The sequence below is a fragment of the Lissotriton vulgaris genome, chromosome 3_1 (genome assembly GCF_964263255.1).
Source record: "Lissotriton vulgaris chromosome 3_1, aLisVul1.2, whole genome shotgun sequence".
Classification (NCBI taxonomy): domain Eukaryota; kingdom Metazoa; phylum Chordata; class Amphibia; order Caudata; family Salamandridae; genus Lissotriton; species Lissotriton vulgaris.
The window spans coordinates 1,353,149,770-1,353,167,410 of NC_141689.1; the positions used below are offsets into that span (position 1 = coordinate 1,353,149,770).

At 50.3% G+C, this 17,641-nt stretch overlaps 1 protein-coding gene across 1 annotated transcript in view; it reads left to right on the forward strand.

Annotated features, from left to right (window-relative positions):
* The window catches only part of DNAH6 (dynein axonemal heavy chain 6), a 2,460,712-nt gene that overhangs the window by 223,246 nt on the left and 2,219,825 nt on the right, over positions 1-17,641 (forward strand). Inside the window, exon 6 of the mRNA XM_086961829.1 lies at positions 16,638-16,772. Coding sequence (XP_086817955.1) covers positions 16,638-16,772 — 135 coding nt within the window. The remainder of the gene's footprint in view (positions 1-16,637; positions 16,773-17,641) is intronic.

The following is a 17,641-nucleotide window of genomic DNA, read 5'->3' on the forward strand; positions in this document are numbered from 1 at the left end:
AAGTGGTCGTCATTGGTAAGTGGCGTTAGTGGGAGCACTGATTGTGGTCAGTGTGTATATCTGCCGGATTGCAGATCGGATTGTAAGTGAGTGAGCACCAGGTAGGAGACTGGTGTGTAGTTCCGCTGGATTGTGGACACAATAGGTAAGTGAGTGAGCACCAGGTAGGAGACTGGTGTGTAGTTCCGCTGGATTGTGGACACAATAGAAAGAGAGTGAGCACTGAGGCTGCAGCTCAGTGTGTATGGCACGCCAGATTGCGTGTCGAGTGAGCACTGAGGGTAATCAGTGTGTAATGGTAGATAATCAGAACTACCCCAGGGTAGATTAGTCTGGACCCATGTGGTCGCGGGACTATGAGGTATGAGTGTGGTGTAGGGCATGGATGTCCTTAGTAATCAGTGAGTATTCTTAGTATCCCTATAGCTTTAGTGGTGTTTCTGATGATATGAGCTTGTATATTGCGAGTTCCCCATCCTCAGGTAGGTACCCAGGTGCCTGGATAGATAGTCCTGAGGAGGGAGGTGGTTACGTTCCGGCTGGGTTGGAGGGGCTCTCAGGAGCTGATCCCATCTGGTCCAAAAATCCAGTCATACAGTCGCTTCCCCAGGCTCCCAAGGCTTGGTGATTTGGTGATACCAGAGCGCTTTGAAGCAGATTTGCGGTATCGTAGCGCCTTCCAGCTGACTCTAACCACCGCGTCTGCGCTCCGCTCGCTCTGCTGCCTCTCATTAGCGCTATTATACCCCTGCATTGCTGCCGCTACCTGCATTGTGTAATTGCCATCTGTAGTGCTGCATATTTCAATCTGCGCATTGTTCTGTTCGCATTGTTTAATTCTAAAGTACTTTATGCTCGATTGTGCCTCTGATTGTGCCCCAGTCTTGCCCAGTTTCGCTTTCTACCTGTTGCAGCCATTTTGTTGTTGTTGTGCTTCTTAGCCCGGAGCTCCACCCCGCTCCCGCCTCCCAGCTGACCCTCCCTCGCCCCTCCCCTTCCACTATCCATTTATGACAGATGCATTTGCGTGCAGCGTTCACGCGCAGCGGACGCGCCCCATGTGCGCCGAAGGTGCGCCAAAGGTAAGCCCGTCTACGCCTGGACCGCGCCCAGCGCCAGACCCCCTGGTCCTCGCAAAACCCTCTCCATCCGCATAACGTACGACGCCGATACCCTCCTTGCCCTCAACCCCGGATGCACACCACAATGCTGTGAAGCTACCCCAGGACACACCCATGGACCATTCGCCTGCCACTCCTGCAAGTTTACCTGCATCAGGACACACACCAAATCCACTTCCTCCAAACACACCTCTGACTCTAACCACCTGAAGTGCATCCTGCTGAACACCCGCTCGGTCCACAGACACGCCACTGAACTCTGGGATCTACTCGACACTACATCACCGGACGTCTCCTTCCTTACTGAAACATGGATGAACGCCTCATCAGCACCCAACATCGCCATAGCCATCCCGGACAATTACAAGATCATACGAAAAGACCGCCCCATCCAAACAGGAGGAGGTATCGCCATCGTCCATAAGAACACCATCCGAATCACGACCAGCTCCGACGACAACCTTGCGGCCGCCGAACACCTTCACTTCCAGATCCACACCGACCCAAGGACCACACTTAGAGGCACCCTCATCTACAGACCACCAGGAACCCGCACACAATTCAACGAAGACATCACTGACTTCATCAGCCCACATGCCCTCACATCCGAGAACTACATCCTACTGGGAGACCTCAACTTCCACCTGGAAAAGAAAAACGACAGCAACACCACCACCCTTCTGGACAACCTGGCCGATCTCGCACTCAAACAACTTGTTGACACCCCCACCCACCTAGCCGGACACACGCTCAACCCTATCTTCACCTCCAGCAAACACATCTCCTTCGATCACACCACAGTTCTCCATTGGACGGACCACAGCTGCGTCCACTTCAGCTACAAAAAGGCCTTGACTCACAACCCCCCACAACCTATTCCTCGAAGAAACTGGAACAAAATCACCACCGACCAACTCTTCACATCGCTTAACCAAAACCCTCCTGCCATATCATCGGATCCAAACCAAGCTGCCACCAAAATCACACAATGGATCACCCACAGCGCTGACGAATTAGCACCCTTGAAAAACCACCAGATCAAACATGGTAGCAAAAATGCCCCCTGGTTCAACGATGACCTTAAGAAATCCAAAAAGTTATGTCGTACCCTCGAGAAAACCTGGAGAAAAAACCCAACCACTGACAACCTGACCACCTTCAAGGACGCCACCCGCAAACACCACCAATTGATCCGATCCTCCAAGAAATCCGCATTCAAGGATCGACTTAACAACGCCCACAACAGCAAGGAACTATTCAACATTGTCAAAGAATTTACCAACCCCATCGCCGGCACCAACGACATCACTCCCTCCCAAGACCTCTGCGACTCTTTATCCACTTTCTTCCACAACAAAATCGCCGACATACATAACAGCTTTGAAAACCAGACCGATCAGCAGACCACTCCACCCGCGTCCGAACCAAAACAGCACTCTCACAACCTTTACGCCTGGAACCCAATCACTACTGAAGACACCATCCGCCTGATGAACTCCATCCACTCAGGTTCACCAACCGACCCATGTCCCCACCACATTTTCAACAAAGCAGACTCCATCATCGCACCCCATCTCCGCGATGTCATCAACTGCTCCCTCAACTCCGCAACCTTCCCGGAAAGCTGGAAACATGCCGAACTCAGCGCCCTCCTGAAGAAACCCACAGCAGACCCCTCGGAACTTAAGAACTACCGCCCCATCTCACTCCTCCCTTTTCCGACCAAAGTCATTGAGAAAGCCGTCAAAGTCAGCTCGCCGCCTTCCTCTAATCCAACAAATCGCTCGACCCTTCACAATCCGGCTTCTGAGCCAAACACAGCACCGAAACCGCCCTCATCGCAGCTACAGACGACATCCGAACACTACTGGACAACGGAGAAACAGTTGCCCTCATCTTACTTGACCTCTCCGCAGCCTTCGACACAGTCTGTCATAGCACCCTCATACAACGCCTCAGCAACGTCGGAATACAAGGAAAAGCTCTGGACTGGATCATCTCGTTCCTCGCCGGAAGAACCCAGAGAGTCCGCCTCCCCCCATTCAAATCAGAGGCCACCGAAGTCATCTGCGGCGTACCACAAGGATCATCGCTCAGTCCCACCCTCTTCAACGTTTACATAAGTCCCCTCGCATCCATCGCACGACAACACAACCTCAACATCATCTCCTACGCAGACGACACCCAGCTGATCCTCTCCCTCACCAAAGACCCAAACACTGCCAAAACCAATCTACACGAAGGAATGAAAGAAGTAGCCGATTGGATGAAGAACAGCCGCTTAAAACTAAACTTGGACAAAACGGAAGTCCTCATCTTAGGATCATCCCCCTCTGCCTGGGACGACTCATGGTGGCCACCGGCCTTGGGTACAGCACCCATACCTACAGATCACGCACGTAACCTGGGCTTCATCCTAGACTCCTCCCTCTCGATGACCAGACAAGTCAACGCCGTCTCATCTTCATGCTTCAACATCCTACGCATGCTCAAAAAAATATTCAGTTGGATCCCCACCGAAACAAGAAAGAGTGTCACCCACGCACTGGTCACTAGTCGACTGGATTATGGAAATACCCTTTACGCCGGAACCACAGCCAAACTACAGAAAAACCTCCAACGCATCCAAAACGCCTCAGCCAGACTCATACTGGACATCCCCCGTCATACCCACATTTCCGGTCACCTGAAAGACCTCCACTGGCTTCCCGTAAACAAGAGAATCACATTCCGTCTCCTCACCCACGCACACAAAGCCCTCCACGACCTAGGACCAGAATGCCTCAACACACAACTATCCTTCTACACACCCACCCGCCAACTACGATCATCCAATCAAGCCCTCGCCGCAATTCCGCGCATCCATAGATCCACCATGGGAGGAAGATCCTTCTCCTACTTAGCGGCCAAGACTTGGAATTCTCTCCCCACTCACCTCCGTCTTACACAGAACCACCTCTCCTTCAGAAAATAGCTGAAAACCTGGCTTTTCGATAAGTAATGCACCGATCATTCCCTCAAGCGCCTTGAGACCCTCTGGGTGAGTAGTGCGCTATACAAATTCCTGAACTTGAACTTGAACTAATAATCGTAGCCTGTCGGAGGTCTAGCGGGAATACCCCTTCCGATTCAGCGTCCACAAAAAGGCCTAATAAATGACGGGTCAAGAGATCTGCCGTTTTTTTGAAGAATTCCGCTGGGAAGCAATTTGGGCCTGGTGCCTTCCCCGCCCGGAGTTTAACCATTGCCTCTCTAATTTCAGCCTCCGTTATGTCTGCCTCCAAGCCCTGCCGGTCTGCGTCTTCCAGGGCCGGGAGCTCTATATGAGCCATATATTGCAGCGCATCTTCCCTTGTCCCTAGATCTTTTGCCTCATAAAAGGCCGCATAGTAGTCTGCAAAAGCGTTGGCTATCTGGTCATCTGTCTGGCCCAATCACCCTGGCGCATCTCTCTCTGTCTTGCTAAGCCATGCTAGGAGCCGCCCGGACTTGTAACCCATATGGTATAGGCGGTGAAGGGTCGCCAAGGCCTGCGCCTCACCCGTCACTAGATGTTTGTATTAGGCTCGTACATCCTTAAGTCGTCGAAGTGTCCCTAGGTCTCTGGTGGTCTGATGCTCCCGCTCTAGAGCAAGTATCCGAGCATACAGGGCTAGTACCTCTGCTTGCACTTTTCTCCTATCTTCCGCCAGCCGAGTATGTGCCCTCTCTCGCATTATAACTTTGAGTGCCTCCCAGAGCAGCACTCTGGAGGCCACTGTTCCCTCATTTTCTGCTATATAGACCTTCACATCGGCCCGTAGACCTCTCAATATGTCTGCATTTTGTAGGTCCCACGCAGCCAATAGCAGTTCTGTGGGCCGTCTTTCTCGTCGTCCTCCCACCTTGAGTGTCAGGGGTGAGTGGTCCGAAATGCCTCAGGCGCGGTATTCTGCCACGTCAGTGATGCACAGCGCCTGTCTAGACATAAATATATAGTCGAGGCGGGAGTACACTTTATGCTCCCCCGAAAAGAAGGAGTACTCCCTACTCTCTGGATGAAGCCACCGCCAAGCATCCACCAGGCCCACCGTATCCATTGTGGTAGCCAACAAAGTCGGTCTAGCTGGCCTGTCTCTGTCTCCCGTCCTGTCCGTATCCATATCCATAACCTCGTTGAAATCTCCCCCCAGGACTTGGATCATGTCAGACATGTTGAGGAGGATGTCAGTGACCCCTCTGAGTGTGCCTGACTGGAGTTTGGGTGGGGCATAAGCAGAGATAAACGTGTATTCCTTTCTCTTCCAGTGACCCCGTACCCCAACGTAGGTCCCTTGTGGGTCTATCCAAGTCTGCGCTATGTGCATGGGTGGATGCTTTTTAATCAGGATTGCGACTCCTCTCGAGCCAGAAGTGAAACCTGCATGTGCCAATACTCTATAGTGTCCTCTTGCTAGGAAGGCACATTTAGTGCCCTGCAGATGTGTTTCTTGCAGCAGTAGGACCTCTGCTCAGGATCTTTTCACATAATTATGTACTAGCCACCGCTTGACTTTACAGCCCAGGCCATTAACATTCCAAGTCAGTATCTGAAGCTCATCGTGAGACCTACTCTACCCAGCTGGGCTATCACGCCTCATGTTCTGCATTAAGGCTTAAACGCGGCCATTGTCCAGCATGTAGGGTCGCCAGGTCGTGTGTGCGTATGCTCAACATATCATGCTTATCCATCCCCTCTCCCCCCAACTCCCCCCACCCACCCACCCCCCGCCATAATCTCCCCAGAACCCACAACCAAGAAACAGCAAAATACTTCCTCACCGCCCCCCACCCCACCTCCCCCCCCCACCAGCCCCCTCTCTGCTGCTAACTTCGTCAGGGACTTTCGGGTAGAGAAGGTCTATCGCCACCCCTAAAGATCCCCTAGCACCCTATCTCCCGGACAGTAGTCCAAGAGCAGACAAAGCTCCCTTTCACCATAATTACGTGTAGGGAGGCAATATACATCGAACAACGTGAACTATGAAAGTTTGTAAGGGATGTATCAACTTGCGTGCACTCCGGCTGAGCTAGGAACTTCTAGTTCAAACAGTCTATATTCACGAGTGGGAGTCCTGGACAGCGTCTTGTGAGGCCCCGTTCTCCTTGGCCGGATCTTGTTCCATCTCATGGATCACTGCTACCAGCAGATGCATAGACTGCGTTTCATTGTCCTCTTCCCCAGATGTATTTCCAACTTTGTCCTCTTCCTCTTCTGAGCGAGTAGTACTCTCCAGGATTCGAAACCTGGAACCTGCAGTGCCCCCGACCCCGGGGAAGCCGACTGTTGTCGCAGCTGGGTGGTCTGAGTCAGTCAGTCAGTCAAAGCATTTTATTTCGATTATTTAAAATCATAAAAAGACAATCATGAACATATATACATATATATACACATTGTTATTTACATAAATCAGTCATGAATTTTATGTACAGTGTAATAAGAAAGATAAAAATGTACGTAATCGCAATACATTCAGATGTCTGGTTGCATAAAATAAAGAGATTAACAATTTCATTAAAATTCAGGCTAAAAGTATAATTTACAATAGAGGTAGTTCATATGGACATAGTACACATTTCATCACCTAGTGCATCTAGCAGACCTATCTCATCCTATATATATACAAAGTGCAAAGTGCCAGGTAAATAAAGGAAGACAAGTCAATAAAAGAAGAATTTTTCCCCTACATCACATTTACCAGTCTATCTAATGTATTCTTTTTCCGGACCGCAGCCACCAGAAAACTAGCAACACAAAACATGACCCGTGGACAACTTAACATTTGTAAATATAACAGAGCTGGTCTAACTTGTATAAAGCCAACCTCTTTCAACAATGGTAGCAGATATTTCCCTCTCATTTCTTGATAAAAATCACAAAACATGACGAAATGCATCGTATCCTGGGTTGAAAAGTTATCACATTTACACGGGTTACAGTTTTCTGGCTTGCCCCAGGTTGGAAACTCACCCAAAGTTAGGTGTATCAAATTAAAACGAAACCTCGATAAGAGCTGTCTGTGAAAAGGTCGATTGACTATGGTCAGATAGGGTTCAGTTGAGGGGGATGTTAATAATAAAAAGTTTACCCTCACAGAGACTTTCCTAAGCTCCTGCTCCTCTCGTTCCATACTGAGAATGTTCAGGAAATGTACCTTTATCCACCCAACATCCTCTTTTGTGATACAATTGGGGGTGGTATAGATCTCAGGGCGTCCCAATTGTGTAAACATAGTTTTAAGATACAACAGCCAGAGGATCGCATTCGCCCTATCTAACACAGTACAATCCATCAGGATTTGATGGTTTAATGATATTTCCTGATTAAGCCAGGTCTTAGCCCAGCAAATGAGAGGTGCCAGTCTAAGCTGGTCCGTCACATATCCTACTCCTAACTCGGTGTGGACTGAGTAGGTTGGTGAGGAATCTGGAAGACCCAGCAATGTTCTTAGGAACTTATTTTCACAGGTTTGAATTTTAGCATGGGCAGTATATCCCCAAATACAAGAACCATAAGACGCTATTGCAAGACATTTGGATTTGTAGATGTTAAGAAGAGCCTTAATTGGTTTTGCTCCTAGTTTTTTTGCAAATGCCAAAACAGCAGAGGATGATCTAGTCAGGGCATTACTTTTGTGGAGCTGCTGAGGTCTCCATGCCCCCCTTTGATCAAATAGAACCCCTAGGTATGTAAACATTGGGACCCTAGAGATAGCTATGTTATTACAAAGAAAAGTTTTCTTTGTTCGAGATCCACAATGTTTACCCACGACCATGACATGTGACTTTTTGGTATTAACTTTTAGGTCTAAGGACTCCATGAACTCTCCAAAAGAGTCCAATAGTTTCTGTAGCCCATTTCCAGTCCTTGCAAGAAGGACGGCGTTGTCTGCATAAAGGAGAACAGGTATAAAGGAGTCCCCTATATGCGGCACATCCTTAGTCACTTGCTTAAGGCACCCCCCAGGGCATTAATATACTGGGTGAATAATAGGGGGGCCAAAATACAGCCCTGTCTCACGCCCCTCCTAGAACTAAAATGACTTGTACATCTTCCTTCCTGGTTTACTCTTACTTATGCAGATAAATCGGTATGTAGAACCGCCAGAAAGTTAACTAATGCAGGGTCAACACCAATTTCTTTTAAAATAGTCCACAATTTCGACCGATTGACTAAGTCGAATGCCGAGGAGAGGTCCATAAACCCTAAGAATAAGGACCCCTCCTTGGCTACTGTGTACTTGCCTATCAGGAGCTGAAGGTTTAAGCACTGGTCCAGAGTACTCCTTTTTTCCCTAAATCCGTATTGGAAGTCAGACAGAACCCCCCTGCCGTCTAACCACTCCCTAAGTCTCCCTAACACGACCCTCCCCAGAATCTTAACAGATGAGTCTATCAGGGAGATGGGGCGGTAACAGGTGGGGTCCCCTCTATCCCCCTTTTTAAACACCGGGACAATGACTGACATCAACCAGGAAACAGGAACCCTATTTACAGTTATGGCATTAAATACATTCCTTAGGATTCCTGTCCAGAATTGAGGGAAGTGGCCATAAAAGTCAGCCGGGACCCCGTCAGGGCCCGGTGCTTTATTTTTAGACATGTCCCGTATGGCCTTTTCAATCTCAGTCTTTTCAAAGATGATAGGTGTTCCTGATGGGTTAGGAATATGTTCCTGTCCCAGTGAGCAAGAGTCCAGCTCATAGATCCCCCTGAAACGTGTTAACCATTTTTCATCAGGGATGACACAGTCAAGTACTGAGTTGCTATCCTCGGAGAAAAAAGGATGGTTAACAGTAGAACAAAATTTACTACTGTCGCGCAGCACCTCAACAGAGAGGAGTTTTTCCCAGGCCTCTTCCTTGATTTCTTTTTTCCGTGCCCCAATCACCCTTTTATACTCTTTCCTTAAGGCCCTGACTGCTTCTTTGTTTCTGGGTTTACGCTTTAGCTCCTCGAGTAGAGAGCTGTGGGCTTGTGAACAATTTTTATCAAACCACCTTACCACCCTAGGTGATGGTTTCCCTTTTTTTACCCTCAGGTCTTCAGCGACCTGCTGACAAATGGCAGTATAGGCCTCAATTACTGCAGTACTATGGGCGGAAGAATCAAGACAGGTTGCCAGATGACCATTGGCCCTCCTGAAAAAGTCATCATAGAATTCTTCAGGAACCACCCTTGACCACCTAGCCTCCTGCCCTGGTCCTTAACTCTCAAGGGCCCAAGTTCAATCGTCAATAAGTCTTGTGGACCCGTTCCTCCATCTAAGTCTAGCTGCACCTCCAAGGTGACAGGATTGTGGTCACTAAAAGCAGATGGTATAGCTTCATATGACACAGTACATAGCAGTACCTAATGTGATACAAATATATAATCGATCACAGATCCCAGCTCTGAGCCCTTAAAGGTTATGGTCCTGTCACCTTCTTCATTTACCTCCGGCTCGCTGAGGTTCATGGAGGCTAAGAGTTCTTCTAGGGCATTACCATGTATGCTATGCTCAAAGTGTGAGAACACCACACCCGGAGGCCCAAAATCGTCTTCTATCTGACAGTGTAATTCACATAAATGTGTATTGAAATCCCCCATTAAAATAATTTCTAAAATAGAGTTATGTTTTGCTTTGTAGTCTGACAAAAAGTTATCTAAAGTAGAAATGTGCTCATTCAAAAGCACACCCTCTTTAGCGTTATAAAAATGTATTAACAATATTCTTGTCTGGTTGGGCAAACCCACTCAACAATCAGGACGTTTTTTGAATGTGTCTCCACATTTGTGAAAGAGCCCTTCAATCTAAGCGAAGTGAGAAGAACGAACCCACCCTTAGCTCTACCCGCTCTCCCCGTGGTGGCAGGTACAACAAAACTAGAGTACCCATTCAAGTGACAATGGTCTAAGGGATCCCAGGTTTCTTGCAGGGCGATAACATCAAAACCATTTATATAATCCAACCAAATAGTCATTCCATTTAGCCCTTATACCTGCTATGTTCCAACTCACTAATCGGCACGTTGTCTCACTGTCAACTTGTGGTGAAATATCTGAGGGTTCTAGAGGTAGTTGACTGCCCTCCGTTAGTCAATCAATTTCCTCCAGATCTGACAGTGGAGCAAATTGATTGTACAGTCGAATATCTGCCCTCTCTATGCCTCTGGTGGAATAGTTAAGTGGAAGTGGGTTAAATGTGTTGACTAGAAGAGAGGTAGTAACTTCTCCTGTCTTGGGATTAGGGTTAATGGTTAAACCGTTAGGGAGCACAGTCAGTGTCATAAGATCACTGTGATCTGTCTGAGTAGGTGCTGATGGGGCAGGGTTTCTGCTATGTTTATTTACGGGGGGATAGAAAAAACCCAAAGGTAGTGGTCTAATGCCAGGGGAGCCGAGCTCAGAGGCATCCCAAAAAAGTCTGTGGGCTATGTTAGGTCTATCAAAATTCACCACCACACAGTCTCCAAGAATATTTTTGGGAACGTCCCTATATCAGGACCTCCACTACTGTAACACGCACACAGTTTTTTTGCGAGTGTTAATAGTTCCTGGGGCGTTTCAGACCTGCTTCCAGTGAATGCTGGGACCCCTGTGAATACTGCTACTAGAGGTGCAGCATCAGGGGGTAAATCCAGTTTTTTCCTAGCATATAAACCATGTTTCGATTTTAGTTCCTCAGGTCTTCCCCCTGCAGTTTCCGATCGAGTATTTCCAGTGTTCCCTCCCGCCGTACTTGGCACAGGATCATTTTCCCCTAAAGTGGGAGGCACAGTGTTGATAATAATGGGACCATCATTGCATATCATTAATGAATCACCAAGGGATTCCTGGCCCCCAGGCGTAGGCACATTAGAACCCCCTTTCTTGGACCTACCCTCTTTCTTGGGCTCAGAAGCGGCCTGCAGGTCCTTATAGTCAGTAATAAATTTGCCAATTTGATCACATTTTTTCCGCAGGCCATCTACACAGATGTTTAGCGTGTCTACAATGTCTTTAGCTATACCCACTAATAATGGCTCCAGCCGTGTTGTAAACATTTTCTCCACAAGGGCTTCAAGGTTAAGCATAAGTTGTGGGTCGCTCGTTTCGATGCTAGGTGTGGGTTTTGAAGCTTTTGAGCCTTTCCTCGAGGTCCTTGTTTTTCTCGTCTTCCGGGAGTCAGGAGACCTTAGGAGATCGCCTTTGCCCCCCAACGGATCTGACATAGTCACATTCTCCGTTGGCCCCCGTCCCAGATCATCCCTCTCACTGGGTTGTCAATTATTATAGTTGGATCCAGGGGTACAGTGGACACCGGGATAATAATGCTACTACTGCTCACATGAGCGTGGTCGGTTGCGGGTGTCAGGCCCAATTCTATCTCAGCATGAGCAATTTCTTTGGATAGTGCCCCAACAGCAGAAGTTAAGTATGTAATTATACTTTCAGAATGTCTTGGAACTTTGGATTTTTTACCTTCTGACTCCCCATTACTTGGTTGTTTTCGCTTACCCATTTTGTAGTGCTGCTTGGGGGGGGGGCCCGACCCGACCCCGGACGGCCACAGACGGCCCCGCCCTTGTCCCGGGCTTCTCCCGGCGCGTCCCACGTGGCGGGGTGAGCACCGCTGTTTAGTAGCGCCTCCAGGCGCTGTTGGGCGCGTCACAGGTGCGCCGCCGGGGCACCTGGGGGTTGTAGTCCGCTGGCCGTTGCCCTCACGGCGCAGTGGCGGACCTTCCTGCAGAGTGGCCTGGCGCTGGTGATTGCGTGCTCCCTGCGTGCTCCCTGGAGGTTAGGAAGCCGTTCCCCTCACGGCTGTGTCTCCCGCAGAGCCCGGCAAGCCCCGCTGTTTAGTAGCACCTCCAGGCGCTGTTGGGCGCGTCACAGGTGCGCCGCCGGGGCACCTGGGGGTTGTAGTCTGCTGGCCGTTGCCCTCACGGCGCGGTGGCGGACCTTCCTGCAGAGTGGCCTGGCGCTGGTGATTGCGTGCTCCCTGCGTGCTCCCTGGAGGTTAGGAACCCGTTCCCCTCACGGCTGTGTCTCCCACAGAGCCCGGCAAGCCCCGCTGTTTAGTAGCGCCTCCAGGCGCTGTTGGGCGCGTCACAGGTGCGCCGCCGGGGCACCTGGGGGTTGTAGTCCGCTGGCCGTTGCCCTCACGGCGCGGTGGCGGACCTTCCTGCAGAGTGGCCTGGCGCTGGTGATTGCGTACTCCCTGCGTGCTCCCTGGAGGTTAGGAAGCCGTTCCCCTCACGGCTGTGTCTCCCGCAGAGCCCGGCAAGCCCCGCTGTTAAGTAGAGCCTCCAGGCGCTGTTGGGCGCGTCACAGGTGCGCCGCCGGGGCACCTGGGGGTTGTAGTCCGCTGGCCGTTGCCCTCCCGGCGCGGTGGCGGACCTTCCTGCAGAGTGGCCTGGCGCTGGTGATTGCGTGCTCCCTGCGTGCTCCCTGGAGGTTAGGAAGCCGTTCCCTTCACGGCTGTGTCTCTTGGGATACGGGGGTTGTCTCCAGCCTCTTGCGACCCCCCGCACCTCTCGGGTCTTCGGGAATCCCCATGAGGCCTCCACGGTCCGCGGCCTGTCCGGTCCTTCCCGTCTCTCTCCCTCTGTTCCCCGCCGCGGAGGCTGCTCCTCAAACCACTGCCATGCATCGTCGGGGTGTGTAAAGAAATAAGACTTTTCCCTGTAGATAACCTTTAATTTTGTTGGGAAGAGAAGCATGTACTGTAGTTTTAAGTCCCTCAGTTTTGCTTTCACCGAGTCAAAAGAGCTCCGTTGCTTCTGGACTTCTTGACTATAATCTGGGTAGATCATGATTACCACATTTTCCATTTGTATTTCACCTAATCTCCGTGCTTCTCTCAAGAAGAGATCTCGGTCTGCAAAGTTCGGGAGGCGGGCGATAACCGGTCGGGGTCTCCCCCCTTCCGGGGGTTTTGCCAGTAGAGCCCGGTGCGCCCTCTCTATGATAAAGCAGTTGGAGAAGCGCACCGCCGGGAGGGACTTCTGCAGCCATGCAGCCTTGTCTCTGCAGTGGTCACCCTCTCCGTTAGGTTACGAAAGTCTTGGCGTAGTAGAGTAACCTCCGGTCCTACTTTGCCAATCTTGGCCTCAAGAGCGGCCCTGGATGCCTGTATGTCTTCCTGCGACGCCTGGATGGCTCCCATCAGGAGCGCCGTATCCGAGCGCGGTCCCTGGGCCTCCGTCTCCGTGGCAGGAGAGGCTGTTGCGTAGCGGTCCAGTGTACCCTGTCGCGGGGTCCGGGCGGCCGCCTCCTTCTTCCCCATGGCGCTTCCAGCAGTCACCCATTTGGTCTTGGTGTCTCGTGTATCTTGGTGATGGCGCCCCACTTTCAGGTCCCCGTCCCCGGCGAGGCAGGCCGAGCCGCAGGCCCCCAGCCACCGTCTCAGGTAGTGGAGCGGCGCGCTTCCCCCCGGTTGTTCGCTGCCCAAAGGTGGGGGTCCTGATCCTGAATGACTCCCGCCAGGTGGGGAGGGGACCCCGACGTAGAGCACCCTCGGCAACTCAGTTATCGGCTAATATGGTCCAGCACTTGATGGCGGGGTCGGGGAGGGGCCGTGCGTGCTCCCACGGCGGAACCGCTGCGGTCATAGGCCCCCCTCAGCCAGTCCTGAAGCCCGTGTGTGGGGGGAGGGTGGGGGGTGACTCCCCTCAAATGCAATGGCGTGGACCCTGCCCCCCCAGCCTCCTTAGCGTCGGCCTCTGTCCAGCCTCATTCCTCGTAGGGCCTTTCCTATCACAGGTCCTAGGATCTCCCAAGTGGGTGGGTCGTCTATTGCCACCGGGGTATCAGGGCTGGCTCAATGGCGCTCCGCGGGCCTCTCTGCAGGATCCCGTCTTCCGCAATGCCGCATCTCGCAGCCTTTGTGTCCCCGACAGCTGGTCGCCGATTGAGCGCGGTGGAACGGCCGAGCCCTCCAGGTTGGGCACTCTGGACGGAGTCGCACTTCCTCCGCGGCTCGCCCCACAGTCCTGCGGCCCTCCGAGAAGGGGCGCTCTGCTGGGTGTTGCACTGGCTCTAGGAGCCCCCCCCCGATGGATCGCGGGGGGGGGGGGAAGTCGGTTCCGGAGTCCCAACAGTCCCCAGCTCACCTCCCAAGGCTTTCTCCGACGTCCCATTTATGCCGGGCCGGTCCCTTCGCTCCGGGTCTCAGGGCGCCGTCATTTTGAGAGGTGAGTCGCAGCTGCCCGGAGCGGTGCGCCAGTTCCCACCGTTTCAGGTCAATTCCACAGCTGAGATGGAGTTTATTGTTCGTGCCCAGCTTCACGGGGTCCAGGACATGCCCCAGGGTGCCAAATCAGGGCCTGGGGACGTTTTGATATGCCGGATTAGGAGTAGCTCGCCGGAGCTCACCGAAGGCTCGACTTTTTCGGCCATGCTGTTGGCCATGCCCCCCAATCTTCCAGGGTTCGCAGATTCAGGAATTCCCATTATGCGTACGTTGTTGCACCGCCTTCTTGCTTCTAAATCTTCATTCTTAGCGGCGATTGTCTTCAAGATGAGTTCCAGGCGCTCCACCCGTTCAGTAGTTTGAGCCGCTCCGTCTTCCAGGTCTGATGTGCATCCTTCCACTATGTCCAATTTGGCATCATGTTGGTCTTTGCGTTCCCCCAGGCCGTCAAGGCATCGGTCCAGTGCATCGAATCTGGTGTCTAATGACTTAAACCCATAGCGAAGTTACAACAATAGTGTGGCGTTGTATGGTGTGAACGCTCCTCCTGTAGCGCCAGTAGACATTTCCACTACCATATTCACGTTCTGCCGGTTGTCCTGCTTCTTGAGCGCTTCGAATTGCAGTTGTTTCTGTCGGAGCTCCTTGCACATCATTCCCAGGGGGCCCAGTACTTCCACGTATTCACCCAACAATCAGTGTATCTTTGTGCGATCGCCAGCCGTCTCGGCCATGTGGATGTGATGGCTAGCCTGTAAATGGAAGCTATCACGAGTTCAGTAGTATTTTTTCTTCCCTAAGCGCTTTTGCCAATGTAGCCAGTGTTTATTTACAAGAATTTGCTTGTTAGTATGCACCTCCTCCAGTTGGTCCCGCCTCCTTCTGCAAGATGGTTGCCGTCTGGGTGATTTCTGGGAGGGTTTTCTTTTTTACTTTCTTTAGTTTTATCCCTCGTGCGTTGTTCTGGTGGGGGCACAAAACTTACCAGTCGGCTGCACAATTTCACCGATATCGTAGCTGGATATAGTACCCTGGGAGATTTCTCAGAGGCCCTTTTACTGAGAGCATACAGGAAGCCTCCTAGTTTGTACGGGACTCGTCCGCCTCTCAGTTCTCCCCCAGATAGTCAGCGGGCCTAGCCATGCATCTATACGCCCCTCAGCAGCCGGCTCCCACACTCACCATTGGTTTGCTAAAGGTCCCAATTCCCAGCTGATGGCAGAGAGGGTCGGGCTGCCTTTCCATGTGGTGTCTGCAGTGTCCTCCGGTCAGCTCCTCCGCACTGCAATGTATCGGCGCCACCCCTCCTTCAAAGCGGAGCTCTCACCTTGACACAGGGCCCAAACGTTCACGCTGGGCTTCAGAGGGGCATACAGAGACTTGCTGTTCAGCCGCGAGGTGTCCTCCGGCAGCCTAGGCAGCTTGGCAACTAGGCAGGGCGGTTCCGTCTCCGACGTCGAGTCCCGGGTTCTTTGATCTACAGGCGCCATCTTGTCTTCCGGACGTCCAGGCACATCCCTCGAGATTTCTCGGCTCTCAAACTTCATCGGGAGGCAGCATTGAGTTTAACAGCCTCTCCAAGTGTTTCGACTGCTGAATCACCAAAGATATTGAGAATTACATGCGGCAAAGCGCCGCTTCTAGTCAGAGCGCACAGGGTCTGCACGGAGCTTCAGCTCCAAGCAGCCCTATCGGTCGCTGGTCCGGCCATGCCCCCAAATTATTATATGTTCATAAACTATTAGTGGAGCAATAATGATAAGAAATAAGAAATATTACCAGATTTGGCTGGGGCGCTTATAGTCTAAATGCGAGACACTGCGCCTGTTTACCTCACAGAAGGATTAATGACGTGCATTCATGAGGGAGTGTCATCAAGGGACCCACCACTTATGCTTTCATTAACACCCTCAGGGACCAGGGCCAAATCCATTACTTTTCCTATAAAGTTCAAGACATTCTTGGCATATGTGTGACTACTGCTTTCCTTATGTTTTGCGTGGGTAGCTTGATTATCAATGCGTGGTTGGTATCCTATCTTTGCGAAGCACATGGTGGTGTGGACAGCAGAACGCATTTTCCACTGACCACTCACCGATCTCTTGTGTCACAATGACTCGAGAATCAAGGGCCACTCTTCATTGTATCCTAATAAATGCTAGATCAGTTTTTTCACAATGCATGACAAACTGGCTATTTAGGAGTAGATAATCAAAAAGCAACATTTTAGGGACCTATTGGAGAAAGAAAATGATAGTGTAGACTTCAGTATATAATCTTTACAGTACTGATCAACTGTTTGATTTATGACAATATATCTGTTTTTTCTTGTGAATATCATACAGTCCTTGCGACCTGCAGTCCTAAATGTTCAGGAAATGTGTTACCGAATCACCGACATGGGGCTTTGCAGCATTGAAAATGGCTACACGTACACTTTGCAGGAATTTACAAAAATTCAGTTCAAGCAGCTAGAAGAGGTAAAACATACATATTTGTACTTTTTGCATGCTATAAGTATTTTTGCTACCTTTGCAAATATTCTGAGTAAAATATCCCATCAGTCAGCCAACTTAAATGCGAGGAAGAGCCTGTATTCCTTTTGACTTCTAATAAGGAGGATAGGGAATCCCTACGTGAATCATTGGAAGTGTTTCATGCATATACTGCTATTTTGTAGGATGCTTGTAGCAATCTATCGGAAGTTACTAATGTTGCTTTCTATGAAGGTAATATGGTAGTAGGATGTTATTACTAGTACTACGAAATCATCACTTGGAAGTCTGTTATTTAGAACAATCTTCTTTGAGGAATGATGATTTGTATAGGTTGACTGAATAAAGAATCACGATTTTATAGAGATTAAGCAGGCCAGCATTATGCATTAACTTTTATTTACTCCTTCAGAACAGAAAACCCTGAAAATCTTACAAATAGAACTTTAAAAACATCACAATGAGTAATGGAATGTTCTGTCTCATATATGCTTGTTGACCTCCATCTTCCTCCTCTTTTGTTTAACTTTCTTCTTAACCACTCCTGAACCAGATACCAGCCAAGAAGCTATCCTCATCTAGTTATCTGTGGAAAAAATCACAATACAAAACCTATTCTTATAAACTTTAAAAAATAGCATTAGACTGTAACCAATACAACTTTATAGTTACAAACATTACCATTAAACGTATCCCTCCTCACCCGAAATCCCCCCACTTTGGGAAGGGAGGGTGGGATAATGCTAGCCTTCTTAGTCTTTAATAAAATCGCGATTCTTTATTTAGTCAACCTATAAGAATCATCATTTTATGTCAAGACAGGAGGCTAGCATTCAGCCCCGGGTGGTGCAGGT